The following is an 18,722-nucleotide window of genomic DNA, read 5'->3' on the forward strand; positions in this document are numbered from 1 at the left end:
TGGTGCAGTAGCGGTAGATGGAACCATCTTGGAAGTCTCAAAATTATTTTATTCGCCATTTCGAAATTAGACTTGCAGGGTTATCGGGCTGACCTGATAGGGGTATGGTAGTTATATCAAGCCAATACCTACCCCTAATCGGCGTTTACGCGGCATCGTATAGAAACACTTATTCTTTTGGAGACACATATTCGTCTGTTTTTTTATTAAGGTAGTAACTAGCCACGGAAGAAGCCTCCAGAGAAAATTCAGAAGTTACGAATTCCCAAAGGACTCCTATGAAATGAAATGAAATATTTATTTTGCTAAATATGCTAAATATTGGTGTTTAGGATATAAAGTTCCAACATATTCTGTTAATACATCAACATGTAAAATTAAAACATTAAGTTATATTAATAATAATCTTATTTGTTATCAATTATATAAAATATTGTTCTGAGATTTATAGTATCATATTAAATAATTGTTTTAGTTATTTAATTATTTAATCTGCGGATCCAACCCGGGACCTCTCACTGATGAGACCGCAATGCACACCGCTGCGCTAAGGAGGTCCTTTTTATAACCCCTTTTAGTTAGCTGCAGTCGGGTAAAGCGTCCCAGTCAAAATGGCGGTGTCGTTGACCGTGCGGGGAGGCGGGGGGCGTGGTCACAGACGAGACTTGCAAAAGTGTTATTTATAAAACACCATCGATCCGGGCCGGACGTATGTTAGTCCAAGAGGCAGTGGTCAAATTGTAGCTGGTAAAAAACCACTTTTTTTTTAAATTATTATTCCTCGAGTTACATTTGTGGATGTGTTGCGTGGTATTAAATAATGAAATCCTTTTTGTTCTATGTATTTATATATGTTTACTATTTTTTCGCATTTATGTAAGACTGGTAATAGGAAGTAGGAATACTTATTGTGTATGGATGTCCGTTCCCACCGAAGTAAGGTGATGATTATGGCAAAGTGACCATATGTGGAGTCGGACACATAATACATGTTATATTTGGACATCATCATTTGGAATCCTGCAATGTGCATTTCACGAACATTTTTCCCCATATATTTGAGTTAATAGGATAAAAGAGGCTACAATAATTCTAAGTTCCTTGTTGGTAGAAGCCAGTACCTGAAGGTTTTTGGCAACCAATTCTAAATGAGTTTGCTTTAATCCACGTCAAAAGTGACAAAACCTGCGGGGCGGCAGGAGGTGTGTTCACAGCCGAGACGTGCAAACTGTTATTTATAAAACACCATCGATACGGGCAGGATGTTTGATAGCCTAAGAGACGGTGCTGAAATTGATGACTTAATAAAATTACTAAAGAAACTGTACACTAGAACTTTAAAAGGCAGATGGCGCAGTTATCGGAGTTAGCATAACATTTTATTGGAAATATTCTGTGGATAGGATTCATTCATTGATTATGAATAAATAATTATTAACGACAAAACGATTTTCCGACGGACTCTTTACCGATCATTTGATAAAGGCTGCTTACTTTGGTGTGCCGGAGTCAAAATAATTAAACCTTGCGTCCCGGTTATTATAACTAACGCGTGATAGTCGGCCTCCTAACTCAGAGTTGTTAGTATCACGCTATAATGCGTGGAAGGCACTTGTTAGTTTGGGTTAGAATCTTAACTTAGACCCTATCGTATAAAAATAATACAAAATGATCGCCTTTTCTTTGTTTGATTTTGGAGAAATCCGAGTAGAGACCAGTAGGTAGGGGGTGTGAAAATATGCGGCTGGTTCTTGCACTATAATGTTTAGCGTGCTAATTGCGCTGTATCTATCCCGTTTGAACTTGGTAATGATTTATTTGACTAAAAAGGCAAAGTATCAAAGGTGCCCGCCGCCTTTGATGGTTTAATTGTTTGTTGATGGGTTTATATCCATGTTGATATAAAGTGATTCCGTTTAACTTTTAACTGTTATCATCATTTATCACCCTCGGCCTATTATTGTCCGAATGTAAGACACACAACTCCTCTCGATACGGAATTAGAGCTATGACCCACCATAACGCTTATATGTGGATAGGCGGTTTTTATCACGTATTATTAGTACCGGAAACCAACGCAAATATCCCGAAAAATTGTCTGGTGGGAGGCTTGATGGCTAGTTACCACCCTATTTATATATTTATTTACTTGCATCCATTCCTTTACATAGTCATGAGGGCCTGTGAGGGCGTATAAACTGATTAGGGGGCATATCTTTAATATAACTGGCATACATTAGATATATACCGGGATAACCCGTTATATATAACAGGTTAGCCCTTTACCATCTTAGACTGCATCACCACATCACCGGGTGAGATAGCAGTCAAGGGCTAACTAGTAGTGAAATAAAAAAATATTAAACCGAGCTGGTAATAAAAAGACTCAATACTTACAAATTATTTTATTGGCCTATGGCCCTTCCCGGGATTCCCGGGATAACCAGCTGCTGGGTAGACGTGTCGGTGATCGCAATAGGTGGTAGTAGTAGCACAGCACGGCTAGCATGTGCAAGAGACAATTATCTCCCCGGGGCAAAAATGGAAAGGATAAAAATTAATTAATATTACAGGTTTTCACAACGTTTACAAATAATTTTGAAATTATTTGTAAACGTTGTGAAAACCTGTAATAAGCTGAACATTCACTTAGCTCGCAACGTAAAAACTTGGACAAGAAAAAATGTATTAGCGGTTGGTTTTACTAAATAAATAAATAAATAAAATAATCAATGTCGCACAAGTGGAAATAATATCCAAATAATATATGTGTATTAATAAACGGGGGTAAACATCTCCTAGTCCATGTTCTAGTGATTAATCAGGTGGGTACGTTAATTATATCCCCTGTCAGGGGATATAATCGGGGGATATAATTCTTATCTCCCGCCCGTGCTAACCCTGCTGCCCATGTTAGCCGTGCTGCAGAGAAAGCTTCTCAGTTATTTTTGCTTCAATTAAAGAAGAAGGTAATGTTTGATTTTATTAATACTAGGTCTGAAACAGACATTTAACAAATAATTATGTAGTCTGGGCATCAAGGAATGACAAACAGAAGGCGAACCGAACATTCCCAGACTACCTCCATTCAGGAAATTGAGTTTCACGGAGTTACATTAACTGCGAGGAAGTCACTCTTCAGAGATCCGTACAACTGAGCAGTCATTTATTATTACTTACTTTGCTTCGCGGCTTTTCCTCTGCACTTACAGCGTTGGTGTTGAACAAGTACCTATCTACGTAATTAAAAAAACGTGTGCGTGTACTTATGTATACGCGTTAGAAGTTATACTTCAATGAAGTCACCGGAATGGGCCCGCAGACTTTGACAATTGAAAGTGGACACTGTCAAACCTTTAGCTAACTTCAGGTGTCGGTTTTTCGTGACAGTGTGCGCGCGCATCGTAAAAAATTTCTAATCATTTTTCCCTAACAAAAGAAGTATTACTTCAAAAGCATTGAAAAAGGCGATATGGCAACATATCTTTGCATAAACCATTCCATAAGTTTAAAGAATGTATAGAAACACATTTACCTATAACCTGTTGTATTAACATCGGGTTATTGATGAATTTCTTACCGACAAGTGTTTATAAAGTGGGTAAATAATTAAACTTTTGATAACTATAAATTTATATTGGCGAGATATTTTATAAAATTGATTAGATTTTTTAAGAATACGCTAATAATTATTATTTAATTAATAATAATAAGAAGAAGAAATATTTTATTACACAATGCGTATAGCGTAATGGCAATGCATGGGCAAATCGAAGTAGTTTGTCGTAGAGTGAAAGATTGTATGGGACAAAAATACTTAGCAGAACTGGTACGCGGACGAAGGGAAACTGCCTTTATTTATACACACATATTTTTTGTATCAGTATTATATTCATAAAAATATTCATCGGCTATCTAAGTAGCCATAACACAAGCTACGCTTACTTTGCAGCTAGATGGCGATGTGTGTATTGTCGAAGTACCTATATTTATTTATTTAAATAAAAATGTTGGAAAACAGCAACTGCTGAGTTTCTTGCCGGCGTCTTCTCAGTGCCTTCCTAACCGGTGGTAGAGTCAAGAGACAGATTTGACGTCTGAAATGTGCTTGTAAATTAGGACTATTCGAAAGGGATGTTTTTTTTTTTATTTTGAATATATTCGAACACAGGTAAACGGGGGAAAACAGAGTAGGTAGCTGCGTCTTGTAATGTGAGTTAAAAATAGGCCAATAGTTCATCGATCTTTTGAATGGTAAATGGACGGCAATTGTGTATCATTACAGTACTATTATTACATTACTTAAGTTTTTCCGTATTTTAAAGCTATGATAGCCTAGTAGGTAAGGCTTCGGCTTTCCTTTCGTGGAGACCGAGTTCGAGCCCCGGCACACACTACTGACTTTTCGGGGTTATGTGCGTTTTAATTTAGGCAATTTAAAGTCAAGTCAAAGTTAAAAATATCTTTTTTCAAGTGGGCCCATAGGTGGCACTTTCGATGCGTACATAAGAATTACACGGTAGTGAGATGATGGCGGTGACCACATTCGTAAACTTAAAACTAAAGCTACGAGGGTTCCAAACGCGTCCTGGTCTAAGACGAAGCCCACAACAAACTTAGCCGGGTGTTTTTTTTTTTGCTATCACCATCTCACAATGTCATTTAAAATTATTAGAAGAGCAACCTGGTTAGAACAATAATTAACACCCAAGCTTTTTATCGATTACGTAGTCCTTTATACTATAATAGGACTTTTCTATAAGCTTACTTTTAATACAAACTTTGAACTTTTTAAGAGACATCTCCAAGATGTCAATCGGTAGTTTAAAGTAGAATTGTATGCAATTTCCTTTAAACGAATTATGAATTTTATGTAACCTAGTAACTTACAGTGCAATAAGTTTATTCTTACTTCTAATAAATAAATAACACTTGCTTTAAACGGTGAAGGAAAACATCGTGAGGAAACCTGAAGAATTCTCCATAATACTCTTAACGGCGTGTGAAGTTTATCCCCTTAGCCCCTAAGCCCTTCTTATTCTAAGAGGTGACCAGTGCCCTGTTATGGGCCGGGTTGGGTTGATGATGACGATTGTTTTGCCACCGTTTGTCTATAAACATTAAACATACCTACCTACTAGTGAAAAATACGCCAAATTAATAATATCCCGCGGCATAAAGACATTTCCAGGAAGCAAGCTAAAGGCAAAGCTAGCCAGCCAATGTTAGTCAAAATACCGTAATAGTAAAAAAAAAAAAGGTTTTGATAAAAATTAACCGACTTTGACAACTGACTTTAACTGACAACTAAAAGGCAAGAAAAAATATTTTCTAAATTTTTAATTCGATGCTAAAACGACAAAGTTACTATTTATAGATCACTAGCCTACCCAGCTCGCTTCGCCGGGCTAGATTTTGCTTTATTTTATTTAAACAATAAACTCACATTATAAAATTTTTAATTTAAGTCTCATAATATATTAAATCATTTATTTCTCTCCGTATTCATTATCCCTTCTTCTGGTGAAGATCATTATCTACACCCATGTACACCCAACAAATAACAATAGAATATCATCATAGTAAATAAAAGCTGTATTTGACAGTTCAATAATAGGAGTGCTCCGGTCGTCACCAAACTTTACAGGATTACTCGCCAGGTCAATCCGGGGATTCCCTGAAAGTTTCATTGAAATCGGTCCAGCCGTTTCGGAGCCTATACGGAACATACCCACACACTTTCTCTTTTATATATATAGATACCTATAAGTACTTCGTATTTTTTTTTATATAGTAGCGAGGAAAATACCAGTATTTTTTAATATTTTACGTGGCACCTTTGTATTTATTCCCTTGGTATTAAATTAAGTATTAAAGGACTATTAAAGTACGATATATAATAATGTAATATAAATACTATAAAAGTAGTAATCTATCCTCCATTTATCTATTTCTAACCAATTTTTGAGGATATAACTTGACTTACTTTATTTTTTTTACAAAATTAAGGATTTTGCACAATGCAAACTTTTATTTACTGTTCCAGTCATTTGGTACCTAGTGTTTTCACAAATCTAAGCACATGTCCGGATTTCAGCTTTTTCACCAAAATAAAAATTTTAATTAATTTTTTGGGCTTGCACTAGGTACATCAGGAAAATTCAATTTTCCTCGTAATACGAAAAGTATGTTATGCGAAAAGTCAGTCAATAGAAAACTAAATAATTTTCCGACAAGAATACCCGTAATTTGATCCTTTTCTAATATTCATGAGCAAATTGACCACACGGTACTTACGTATCGACAAGATGGCGGGAAAATTGCACGTGGCTAGGGTTGCTAACTTTAAAGAAAGAACATTTAACGGTTTTTTTAATTGATAGAGCGATGTGCACACTTAAACCAACATATATTCGACTGAAACTAAAACATTGGAATTAGAGTCTTATGTTATGTAACCTAATGTACAAAGCTCATATTGCAATGCAATAATTCGAGTCGAGAGTTATGTCTACTTAGTGTTTACAAATCGAAGACCATATATGTTGTAATTCCAACGAACGGTCAGTACCTGATACAGGGGTATTTTGTGGTATATTAAGGAATTTAAGTATTATTTTGTTTTTTTAATTAATAAAAATTACCTTTTGAGATTTTTAGCTTAGTTGTGGTTGTATTCCAATTAGTAAAATTTTAATTTCCACACTGTTCCTGCTCACCGTCTGATGGCAGAGACCTCAAACATCGATTGAAGGCTTTCGCACCAAACCACGCCTCCGCCAGCTGATGTCCGCCAAAGCGGACCAAGGAACTCGAGTACCGTTCTGTGGGTATTGAGATATGGGTGACAACCCTACATAGCGGCCATTTTGTGGCCAATTTGGCGCAATCGATGAAACGCTTCATTTAATAATTAAAATGTGTTCAAGGTATTTTTGTTTCTTGAGAACTCTACTGTTTGTGTTAATTTTTGAGGAAACTTTAATATGGTTGTGATAATCCACTATGTCGTGATATAGCGGTGATGGCCTAATGTTTAGGACTCCGACTTGAGTTTCTGAGATCGGAGTTCAAACGCGTCTTTAATTTTTTTTAAGTTTTGAGAAAATTAAATATCACTTGCTTCAATGTTGGAGGTATAGAGTAATAAGGATATAGTACAATTTATGGCCAAGGAGTCACTTTCATATGTGACTGTGATGAAGAAACAAGGTTGTGTAACAACTTGAAGATTATACCGCTGTATAAAAAAAAAAGCGGTGATAACCTAATGGTTACTTCTTGAGATAAGCCGGGCCGAGTTCAATCCCTGAAAACATCTATAATATCCTTTTTGGAGTTTGTGATTTTTACACGCTTTATATTAGCTTCACTTTTATGCTTGTTTGTAACCGACTTCTTTGGGCGCGATTTTGACCCACTTTAAACGGTCAGATTTCTTTCAAACTTTGTAGACATATCGAGGACCGATGACAATACAATAATCTGAAAAGATTATTCAAATTTTCACTATAAAAAATAAGATTTTTTACTAATTACTACAGCGCTATCTAGACCCAAATGTAAAAAACCTATGGCGTTCGCGTACCTAACAAATTCCACAGAAAACATTAAGCTACTAAATGGTAGAGGGCGTTAGCTATTACTTTTTAATGGCCTGTTTTAAATAATAATTAGAATTTGCATTTCGAGAGACGGGCACACTGAATAAAAAAAAAATATATTTTATCTCTTTAATGGTGGATGGGTTACCGATTAATTTTGCTCTAATAAAAATAATAGATCAAGAAAAACTATAAAAAATCGCTATTATGAATAAACTAAAAGAAAGAAATTAGTTTAGTTTTTTATACCAAGCGTGTTTTTTTAGTTTGTTTGAACTATTTAATTATTATAATAACACTTGCTTCCGCTAAGAAAAGCCTTGTGAGGAAACCTGCATGCCTGAGTGTTGTCCATAATGTTTTCAAAAGTTTGTGAAGTCTATCAATCCTTGCTTGGTCACCTTTGTTGTGTATGGCCTAAATCCCTCTCACTTTGAGAAGAGATCCCTGCCCTATAGTGGGCCAGTAAAGGATCTATAATAATGAATCCTTAGAATCATCTCTCTGAGAGAGAGTTTAGATCTTCATCATATCAACCCATTACCGACTCACTACAGGGGTTTGAGGCCGTAGTCCACCACGATAGCCCAGTGCGGATTGGTGGACTTGGACTCTGTTTAGATCTTACACCTTTCATTCTGCTTCTATCGGTAAATGTTAATAATATACTAAAAGTTAGTCCTTGACTGTTATCCCACTTGGTGGTAACTGTGAGGGGTATAATCCATACCCCTAATCGGTTTCCATGCGGCATCGTACCAGAACGCTAAATTGCTTGGCATAACGTCTCTTTCGTTAGGGTGGTAACTAGAAAACAATCACGGCGGAAACTCCTGTGAATTTGGCAGTTGTGCAGCGATACTAAATAATATTATAAATAAAAAACTAGTTGTACCCTGCCACGCTTCGCTGTGGCACATTGTGATTGAATGGTTGAGAAAAATAGATAGAAACAATCCGTGATGCGTATTATATATCATGCTAAAATTTCAGCCCGATCATTGCAGAACTTTCTGAGTTTTTGAAGCGTACACAAACCAACATAACATTTTTATATATATAGATATGTGTTTTAGCACTAAAGATGTCCCTCCTACTTCCAGAGGCAACCAGTATTATTTGGAAATTATAGATATCTGCAATCATTGACTGCAAATCTTACATAGACTCTTCGGCACTTAAAGTTTTAGTAGTAGTACCTATTAAAGCATTTTGTGGCCAAGCTTGTCCAAGGAAGTCCCTACTACCCTCATGCCTATTTAAGCTGCTAAGCTGCGTTCTAGTCCGAAGGGTGTCATTTCATAGGATGTGTTCCTTGCATGGCATTCAAAGTGTTCCTCTGTTTATGTAACAAATTATGGTTTTTCACTAACCATTAGGTAACCACAGCTTGGTCCATCATTTATTACTATAAAAAATTCTGTCCAAATTTCATGTCTAAAAGAGTTAAAATTCAAAATTTAGTTTTTTAAGATTTCTTCTAATTATTAACGCCCCCGCTATACACTTTGGAGATTTAACACTCATAAAAAAGTTATATATATGGATGCAAAATTTCAATTCAGTCGTATGTATAGTTTAATAGTTTTAACGGAACAACCCTAAAAACTCTATAGATTTATATATTAGTTTAGATATAGATATAGATATAGATAATGCAACTCTACAAAATACAAAATCGATGTTTCCATCGAATAATATAATATTCATAATCGGAACGTCCAGATTTTCGAAGCAAAGAGAATCATAAACTATATTTTAATCTATTTAAACCTTACGATTTGGAGCGGTACGACACGACTCCTGGCTAAAGTAACGGTCATGTTCAGGTCTGTCAAAGCGGTCTGGGCGAGGGAAATGCACTTTCTGGCTCCCGTAATAAGGGCCCTATACAATTTCACGATTCTGTCTAGACCATATAGATATTTATAATGAGATCTAAGACGGCATCTCTTCTTCATTATACGTGGTGGTGGTATTCATTGTTTGGGTACCCACAAACTATCAGGTCCAGTTAAGGAGTCTTTCCTTTAAATGAGAAGGGTTGAGGCCTTATTTCACCACACTGGCCAATGTGGATTGGTAGACCTTAAGACATTATGATAAGATATCTTTAAGACATTATGCTGGAATCTCAGGCGTGCAGGTTTCCTTACGAGATTGTCCTCAACCGTTGAATCAAGTGGTTTCTTATAATACTCACACACACGCCACACACACACACACACACACACTCACACATACACACTTTACTAGCTACTTTTATTTGCTTAGTAAATCTAGTTAGGATAGCCAGTTTGTCATATGCGCAATTTTGATGATAGAAATAAACAATATTATTATTATTATGATTTTTTTGAAAGTACTACTCGCGTGCCGGGGATAGAATTCGGTGCCCCCGAATGGGAGTCTTAAGACGTAACCCCCGGGCTAACCGCTTCTCTTCTAAATATTGTGGTTCAACTGACTGCCTCTATTGAAATTCTATGACTGAACAGCGAGGCGCCTTGAATTTTTTACCTGCATCAATTGCGAAACATATTTGGACCAGAGGATATTTATTTTTAATTATAGACTCTTATTTTATAAATGGCCAATTGTATTGCTTTTTCTAGATATAATAAGGGCTTACAGACTAACGCATGGTCAAACAAATAACGTTTGAATTGTATCGTACAAACGGTCGCTAGGTCGATTAGATTAGTAATTTGGTTCGTTTTTTAACTCTCGATTTAGGTAATAATAAATAAATAAATAATAAATAAGTAATAAATAAATGTACTACGACAATACACACATCGCCACCTAGCCCCAAAATAAGCGTAGCTTGTCTTATGGCTACTAAGATGACTGATGAATATTTTTATAAATAATACACATACATACTTAGGATATATATATAAACACCCAGACACTGAAAAACATTCATGCTCATCACATAAACATTTTCCAGTTGTGGGAATCGTACCGCTGCTATATAGTCGCTGCAAACTGCGCCAATCGGCCGTCAGATAATGACGGATGGCGGATATAGGCGAGGGTGCGAGACCCCTTGACAATGGAAACTTATTGTGAGATAAGCAGCCGCAGTAGAAGAGCGTAGTAGACGTTGCACATGGGACGTTCCTTGGTCTTCTGCTGATCTCGGAACTTCCTAGTTAGTGCTGATGGTGGCTACCATGGTGGTTTTATTTGATAGGAATCCCAAATTTTCCAATTTCTTCCTTAGAGATATCTCCCGTCAACTACAAAACACAAAGGTCGATACCAATTGGGTTTTTGTTACACCGTTATAGAAATATTATGTAAATTTGAGATGAGACATTTATTTTTTAAATAAATCGTTAGTCGTGCCGTATAAAATACGAGCACTGACTGCACTGGTAAAGCACCAAGTATTGATCGACGATCAAAAGAACGGACGATCAAGTGATAAATTATTCCTTCCGCATCCGACTTGACTGTCATTACTGACGTTCGTAATTGCATGGATTATTCCTATGACAAAGGAAATATTAGTTAATAGCGGCAAGGAGAATATGAGGTAATTAAAATGTATAAGCGAGTGGTATGGCTTTTAATAAGTGCCGCTTTGGTCTCGTTGTTAGTATGTTTTTTTTTTAAATTACAGATAGCCTAGGGTTTGCAATTTTTTGACTAATTAAAATTATTGTCTTTTTTTATAATGTTCTTGACGTCATCGCCTATGAGAACAGCAACTCCTCGAAAGGCTTGCAAGCAACAATTACTTCAAAAATGCTGCATGGCGGTAGTCCATCCCCGGACGAGCTCTGACACAAATAGCTCCACTACTACTGTTTGATTGCTACGAGCTGTTTAATACATTTTGTTTCATCATCATCATCATCAAATCAACCGATTGACGTCCAGTGCTGGGACAAAGGTATTTTCTAGGGCGTTCCAAACTCCGCCATTTTGGGCCGCTTGTATCTAGCGGCTCCCTGCTACTCGTTTGATGTCGTCTGTCCACCTGGTTGGGGGACAAACAACGCTGCGTTTACCGGCGCGGGGTTGCCATTCCAACTGTGGCTTAATGTGTACAATTTTTATGACATGAAAGTATTTTTTGAATTAAAATTTAATAATGACGTATAATTTGGCAACAATGAACATTAAAATTGAAAATATTATAATTATGTATATTAGGAATAAGTTGTAATAAATTTGACAAAAATATTGTTTATTGAGGTGGAATTTAATGTAAACCATTGCATGCCATTGTGTGGCTGATTGTAAATTGCACAATTCAAATTACTACACCCTTTATACTTACAATCTGGTTATAAAGATATTATTATTATAACACCTTAAACCCCAACGTGCATCGGTTCTTCGAGCTATGTGCCCCGCCCATTGCCACATCAGCTTCGCGACTCGTTGATCTATGTCAGTAACTGTAAGGTTTTTGGTTTAGGGTTAAAAGTAACTGTTAGCTCTTTTATTGGCAATGCCAATCCGGAGTTTCACATAGGAGGATTCTAGCGGTGGATTGTATGATTTAAATGAAGAAGACGTAATAACTGACACCATGGTCTATTAAGACATGATATTTAATTCCGGACCACGAGGTTGGGTCCTTAAACCCGTGATAGGCCAAAATTTAGGAATTGGGGTTTTCTGTCAATAAATTAGCTGATTTAATTAGCTAAACTGCTGCTGAGATGCTGGGCGATGGAGAGATTGAATAAGAAATAAGGGTATCCTTAAAAGTACCAGAGCTACATAAGTTGGTTGAAGGTATAAGCCAGATTTCTTAGCTCAGGCAGTATTTTAGTTGTTTTTTTCCGTTATCTGTATTTTATTAAGTCGTTACCCGCCCAGGCCGAGTCACCACGCCTCCGTCTTTATTTACTGTACGCAATAAATACTTATCGTTCCGCCATATTTGATTTACATAATGACCTACAAACATAAAATTGATTATCCTTAACGCTGTAAAGCCATGCCGTATAAACCACGGTTCAATGCATAATGATCGATTCACATTGCTGCATCCTGGCAGAGCCCCATTCCGAGGCTCGCCAACAAGCCCGCGTTACGCTGTTAAAATCATTAGGGTTAATCAGCTACACACAATCCGAAAAAAAAAAAAAAAAAAAAAAAAACATTGCTGCAGCCACAGAAACCAGTAAAGTGATTATTTCAGGCGAGTGAAAATAATATGAGAGTGGATTTTTCCTAATATAACTTAGGATTTATAAGCGGCCGAATTAAATATCCCCAATATTGCCGGGCAATACTATAAAAAATTAATAGTTTAAAAACTAAAAAACACGTTTGGTATAAAAAAAAACCAAACTAATTTCTACCTTTTACTTAAGTTGGTTTATAAAAGTGTGTTTTTTTAAACTATTATTTTTATTAGAGCAGACCTAATCGGTAGCCCGTTCACCATCAAATTTGTTAATGTTAGAGAAATAGGCAAAAGATAATGGTTGGAGTAACTCTACGTCCATGTAATATCCACTTCATGACGTAGATATGCCTTGCGATGGTGAGTTTTTTTTACAATGGTACCATACTACTCTCATATTTTTGTATAGTTTTTACGGATAGCTGTAGTGCCCATATTTATTTATTTTTTCTTTTTTTTTTGTCAAGCACGTTCTGACTTGCAATGTTAGCAAACCTCTTTTCATGTAATAGCCTTTAAGTTTTGATGTAAGTGAAAATGAACAATAAATTTCATACACCGCAACATCATTCATGCCTGTCAAATTGCAAGATGAGAATTATATAAATGGACAAAAATATTATTTTGTAAATTGAGAAATTGAAGAATCTTATCTTATTAGTCTACTGTCATCGGTCCTCGATATATCTACAAAGTTTGAACGAAATCAGACTATTCGTGGGTCAAAATCAAGTCCAAAGGAGTCGGTTACAAACATAGAAATAAACATACTGGTAAAACTAATAAAAAGCGTGTAGAAAATAAAAGAAGTCTAAAATTTAAACAAATTATATTCCGAAGAAGTCGTTTCTGATAGATTGTAGCTGATATACTTGTAAAAAAATACTTTATATCGCGGAGATATGCTCGGTTCCTAGGGCATAAATAAAAGACTACCATACTCCCTTTTTTTTTTTTTTTTTTTTTTTATATATATGGAGGAGGAAAATCCTCATGGATACCACTAACTGGCATGCCCGACTTCACCTATAATTATGGGGTGACCTGCGGACTAAAAACCTCCTCCATCCTCCACAGTACTTTCCGGTATTACACTAAGTATTCCATCAGAAAGATACCATACTCCCTAACAGGTTAACCCGCTACCGTCTTAGACTGCATCACAACATACCACCATGTGAGATTGCAATAAATGGAAAGTGGAATAAAAATAAATCTAAATCGCAAGTCAGATAAGTTTTTTTTATCAAATGTGACATCTTAAATCAAAGTCAAAGTAAACTTAAAACTAAAACTACGAGGGTTCCAAACGCGCCTTGTCTAAGAAGAAGCCCACAACAAACTTAGCCGGGTGTTTTTTTTTTTTGTTATCACCATCTCACAATGTCATTTTAAATTATTAGAAGAGCAACCTGGTTAGAGCAATAATTTACACCCAAGCTTTTTGATCGTTTACGTAGTCCTTTATACTATAATAGGACTTTTCTATAAGCTTACGTTTAATACAAACTTTGAACTTTTTAAGAGACATCTCCGAGATGTCAATTGGTAGTATATTGAAGAATTGTATGCAATTTCCTTTAAACGAATTATGAATTTTATGTAACCTAGTATATTGCACTGTAAGTTTTTTCTTACTTCTTGGATACAGGATATTTTATTAAAGATTTTATACAAAGATTTTCGTGGTTAATCAAGATTTCTTAAAAACGGGTACATACCACGATAATATTTTTGAATTTGCCCATAATTCGACGATCCATGTACCAGTTGTAGTTCAACTGGTACATGGATCGTCTGGTATTTAAGAAATGAGGATATTTTATCCTGCCAACTTACCAATTTAATGCGATTGCGAATGATTAATGCGATTCTTATTTTTACATGTAAACAATTAGTAGAAAAACAAAGACTCAGTACATATACAAGTGAAGATACAAGTAGGTATACTATAACATACAGCATGATACGATTCGATCCCCAGACCGCGAAGTTTGGAAATGCGAGTTTTAAATATTAAAGCGAAACTAAAATAGCTTGACTTGTCGCCGCTAATTGACTACAGGAGTGACAGCCCTGTTATTTAACCATCGGTGTTTGGATTAGGGCTGCCACCTTATAAGTCATTAGTAAAATTAAATATTTAACCTTAAGAATATGCCCTGCACGGGTCCCACTGTAGTATTATGTCGCGACTAGTTTCAACGCTTTTATTTTACATGGATGGCTTGAAGTTTTAATATAAATATTTAAGCCCTTAAGTTATATACCTACACTGAATTTAGGGGTGAAATTTTCATTAAAGACTATCATTTTTACAAAGTAACAAGTATAAGAAACAGATAGCCTGTTTGAAACTACTACCACATATACTGTCCATAAGCAGAACGTCTTTAATGCATATTTCACCCTCAAATTCAGTGTAGGTATGAAACTGAAGGTTAAATATAAATTTAAACTAAAGGTAACTAAAGGTAACTAACTGAAGGTTAATTAATAATAATATATAATAAATATATAATATATATATATATATATAATAATATATAATATATAATTCAAGCCATCCATGTAAAACTTGGGCGTCGAAACTAGTCATAACATAACGTTGGGTGTTTTAAAATAACTTATTTATTTTTGGTCGAAGTCAAAGTCAAAAATATCTTTATTCAAGTAGGCCCACAGCTGGCACTTTTGATGCGTACATAACATGAGAAGTACACGGTACTGAGATAAACATATTCGTAAACTTAAAACTAAAGCTACGAGGGTTCCAAACGCGCCCTGGTCTAAGAAGAAGCCCACAACAAACTTAGCCGGGTGTTTTTTTTGTTATTACCATCTCACATTTTCATTTAAAATTATTAGATAAGCAACCTGGTTAGAGCAATAATTCACACCCAAGGTTTTTAATTACGTAGTCCTTTATACTATAAAAGGACTTTTCTATAAGTTTAATACAATTTTTTTACTTTTTAAGAGACATCTCGTAGATGTCAATGGGAAGTTTATTGTATAATTGTATGTAATATCCTTTAAATGAATTTTGAATTTTATGTTACCTAGTATATTGCACTGTAAGTATGTATATACTATGTATTAATTTACATAATTGTAATTTATCTTTGTCATAATGCCATTGGTAATCAACGAGGCAGGCTATGTAACATATTGTTTGATTATAAAATTCAAAATTCATTTATTTCAAGTAGGCCTAATTTATAAGCACTTTAGAAACGTCAAGTATATATTTTTGTAGTGACTCTACCACCGGTTCGGAAAGCAGATTCTATAAATACTACTACAATACACACATCGCCCCAAAGTATCTACCGAGAAGATCCGGCAAGAAACTCAGTAGTTGCTCTTTTCCAATATCAACATTAACAATCATTATTCTATCTTGCGGGAGATGACGGCGAAGCTGGCTGCTTCCAATCTACCTTGTCATTAAGGAATTCATGAAATGTATAGTAACCTCGCTCTATTAGATGTGTTTTGACACTGTTAAATGTATGTATTGGTAGGTCAAGAATTAACTTAGGAATCATATTGGAAGAGCGTATATAAAAACAACAACAAAAATATGTATTACAAATATTTTAAACGCCAGCAATTTATATAAAAGGAAGTGGTGATAAGCTACATTGGGACTGCCGAGTTCAAAATCCAGCACGCATTCTCAGTTATGTGCGTGTTAAGCAATTAAAATATCACTTGTATAAACAGTAAAGGAAAACATCGTGAGTGCATGCCTGAGAGTTCTCCATAATGTTATCAAAGGCATGTGGAGTCCACCAAACTGCACTGGGCCAGCGTGGTGGGCTACGGCATAAACCCTTCTTATTGGGGGAGGAGACCCGTGCGATGTAGCGGCCCGCTAATGGATTAATATGATGAACTATGACTGAATACATTCGATCCCAGTTAAGTTTCTGTCGGTTTACATAATGTTGTGGTAGCCCTAGAATAAAAATCCTTACAAAATATTCTCTAACTAGTAACCGTATTTAGATGTCTGCGATTTTAAAATTCTCCGATTCCTTATTTATTTATTTGGCATCTAGTTAGTAGGTATTATGCACTTGTCTTATTTTTACCTACTACACTACAGCAAAGCAAAAAATCACATGAATTAAAATTCAAATTCCAAATACATTTATTTGAAATAAATTTAGAATTCATTTTAAGAAAACGTCATTCTATTCGTGTTTTATCGATAAATATATAAATATATATTATAAAATAATATATATGATAAATATATATATATGTATATATATATATATATATTTATCTAATATATAATATATATATATATATATATATATATATATATATATATATATATATATATATATATTATATATTATATATTTATAATTGGAATCTTGGAATCGGCTCCAACGATTTTCATGAAATTTAGTATACAGCGGGTTTCGGATCTAGCTAGGATTCATTTATATTGGAATCTCGGGCAAAAAATATCCTTTTTGAGAGATTCTGATGCGTGCGATTTTGAACGGTAAACGTTACGTCAAACGACGGAAGTATGTAGTAAGTATATCGGAATTGTCGGAATTGGTGTTTCTTCAAAGTTCTATAAAACAGTCCGCGACAGCATACGAATATGTTTTTAAGTCGGCTCATTCGCGTAAAAAGTCGCGCGGGTCCGCTAGTATAAATAATGTAAGCAATTCTAAAACATCAAGTCTGTAATTACTCTACCGTTCGGAAGGTAGATTCTATCGGGGAAGCCGACAAGAACCTCGTCAGTTGTTCTTTTCCAACATCAATTATTGTTTTCCAACAATTTTCAATTTTACAATCGTTCTGTCTTGCGAGAGATGAAAGCGTAAAGGTGTGCTTCCAAGTACCTTGTCTATAATAAAATATAATAAATTGAAAAGGCTTAAATAAAAAAGAAAAACTGGCAAATCTGGAATCAAATGCTTCGATGGAGTATGGAGATGGCCTAGAATTGCAAATGCTAGGCCGAAAGTGACCGGCTCTTCGGTTATATAAGCAGCACAGAATCGTGGAGTGTGGAAAACGTTACAAAAGACCTGAGTCCAGCAGTGGGCGTCTATCGGTTGAAATGATGATGATAATCTTCCATTCAAACACCATGTAAATGATCGTAGCATTTCTTTGTTTGCAGAAAAGTGAACGTGCTTGCAAAAATCGTCATCCCAAGGCTGAACGTCACCTCACACTACATCCTCTCTGAACTAGAAGAGAAGGAGAGGGAAGAGGTGTTCCGTCTGAAAAGGGTGAAACAGAAGAAGGACTCTGAGAAGAAATTGGACGAAATGCAGAGGAGAGCTGAAACAGTTCCCAAAGCCATATCTGCAGAATTAGTGATACTAAAGAGTGAAAATGAACCTGCGCCGCGGAAAAAGCCTGAACCGAACATTAGAAATAGCCAACAATAAATATATACCAAACGTGAGCTTAAAATTTAGTATAGGGAGGATTGTTTTAATAAAACCGAATTTTACAATACAGAACAAAAACTAAAAGCTTCGTAATAATAATACGAAACCATTTATCTAATAAAATTGTACTCAATGAACTATCAGTTTTTTAATTTTGAATAACACTTGTGATTTTTCTGTGAAACTAAGAGACTTGAGACTTTTGTTTTTTTTATTTATTTATTCATAAATGACAAGACACAGTTTTCAAGACACAAATTTCTGTCCGTCGCCCTTTTTCATCCTTTATTGACGATAATAGTGGTGGGTGACGTGACACGGTGGATCGGGGTGTATTGTATAGAAAACCGAATGATAGTTTGTATGCTAAACAATATACTTCGTAGATGTAGTTCCGAGGAACCCGCTACTCATACTATAAATTGAATAAGAGGAAGATATTTCGTAACTAGCCACCGACATAATATTATGTACTTTAATTTATTCATTTTTAATTAAGTTTGGATTCTCTACTCAAAATATTGG

General features: G+C 35.3%; 1 protein-coding gene across 1 annotated transcript in view; it reads left to right on the plus strand.

The window, feature by feature from the left end:
* Positions 1-18,261, plus strand: part of LOC120625146 (V-type proton ATPase subunit D 1-like) — a 52,902-nt gene extending 34,641 nt beyond the window's left edge. Inside the window, exon 6 of the mRNA XM_039892108.1 lies at positions 17,921-18,261. Coding sequence (XP_039748042.1) covers positions 17,921-18,194 — 274 coding nt within the window. The 3' untranslated portion in view covers positions 18,195-18,261. The remainder of the gene's footprint in view (positions 1-17,920) is intronic.
* The last annotated feature ends 461 nt before the right edge of the window (positions 18,262-18,722 follow it).

Source organism: Pararge aegeria, chromosome 7, assembly GCF_905163445.1.
Source record: "Pararge aegeria chromosome 7, ilParAegt1.1, whole genome shotgun sequence".
Taxonomy (NCBI): domain Eukaryota; kingdom Metazoa; phylum Arthropoda; class Insecta; order Lepidoptera; family Nymphalidae; genus Pararge; species Pararge aegeria.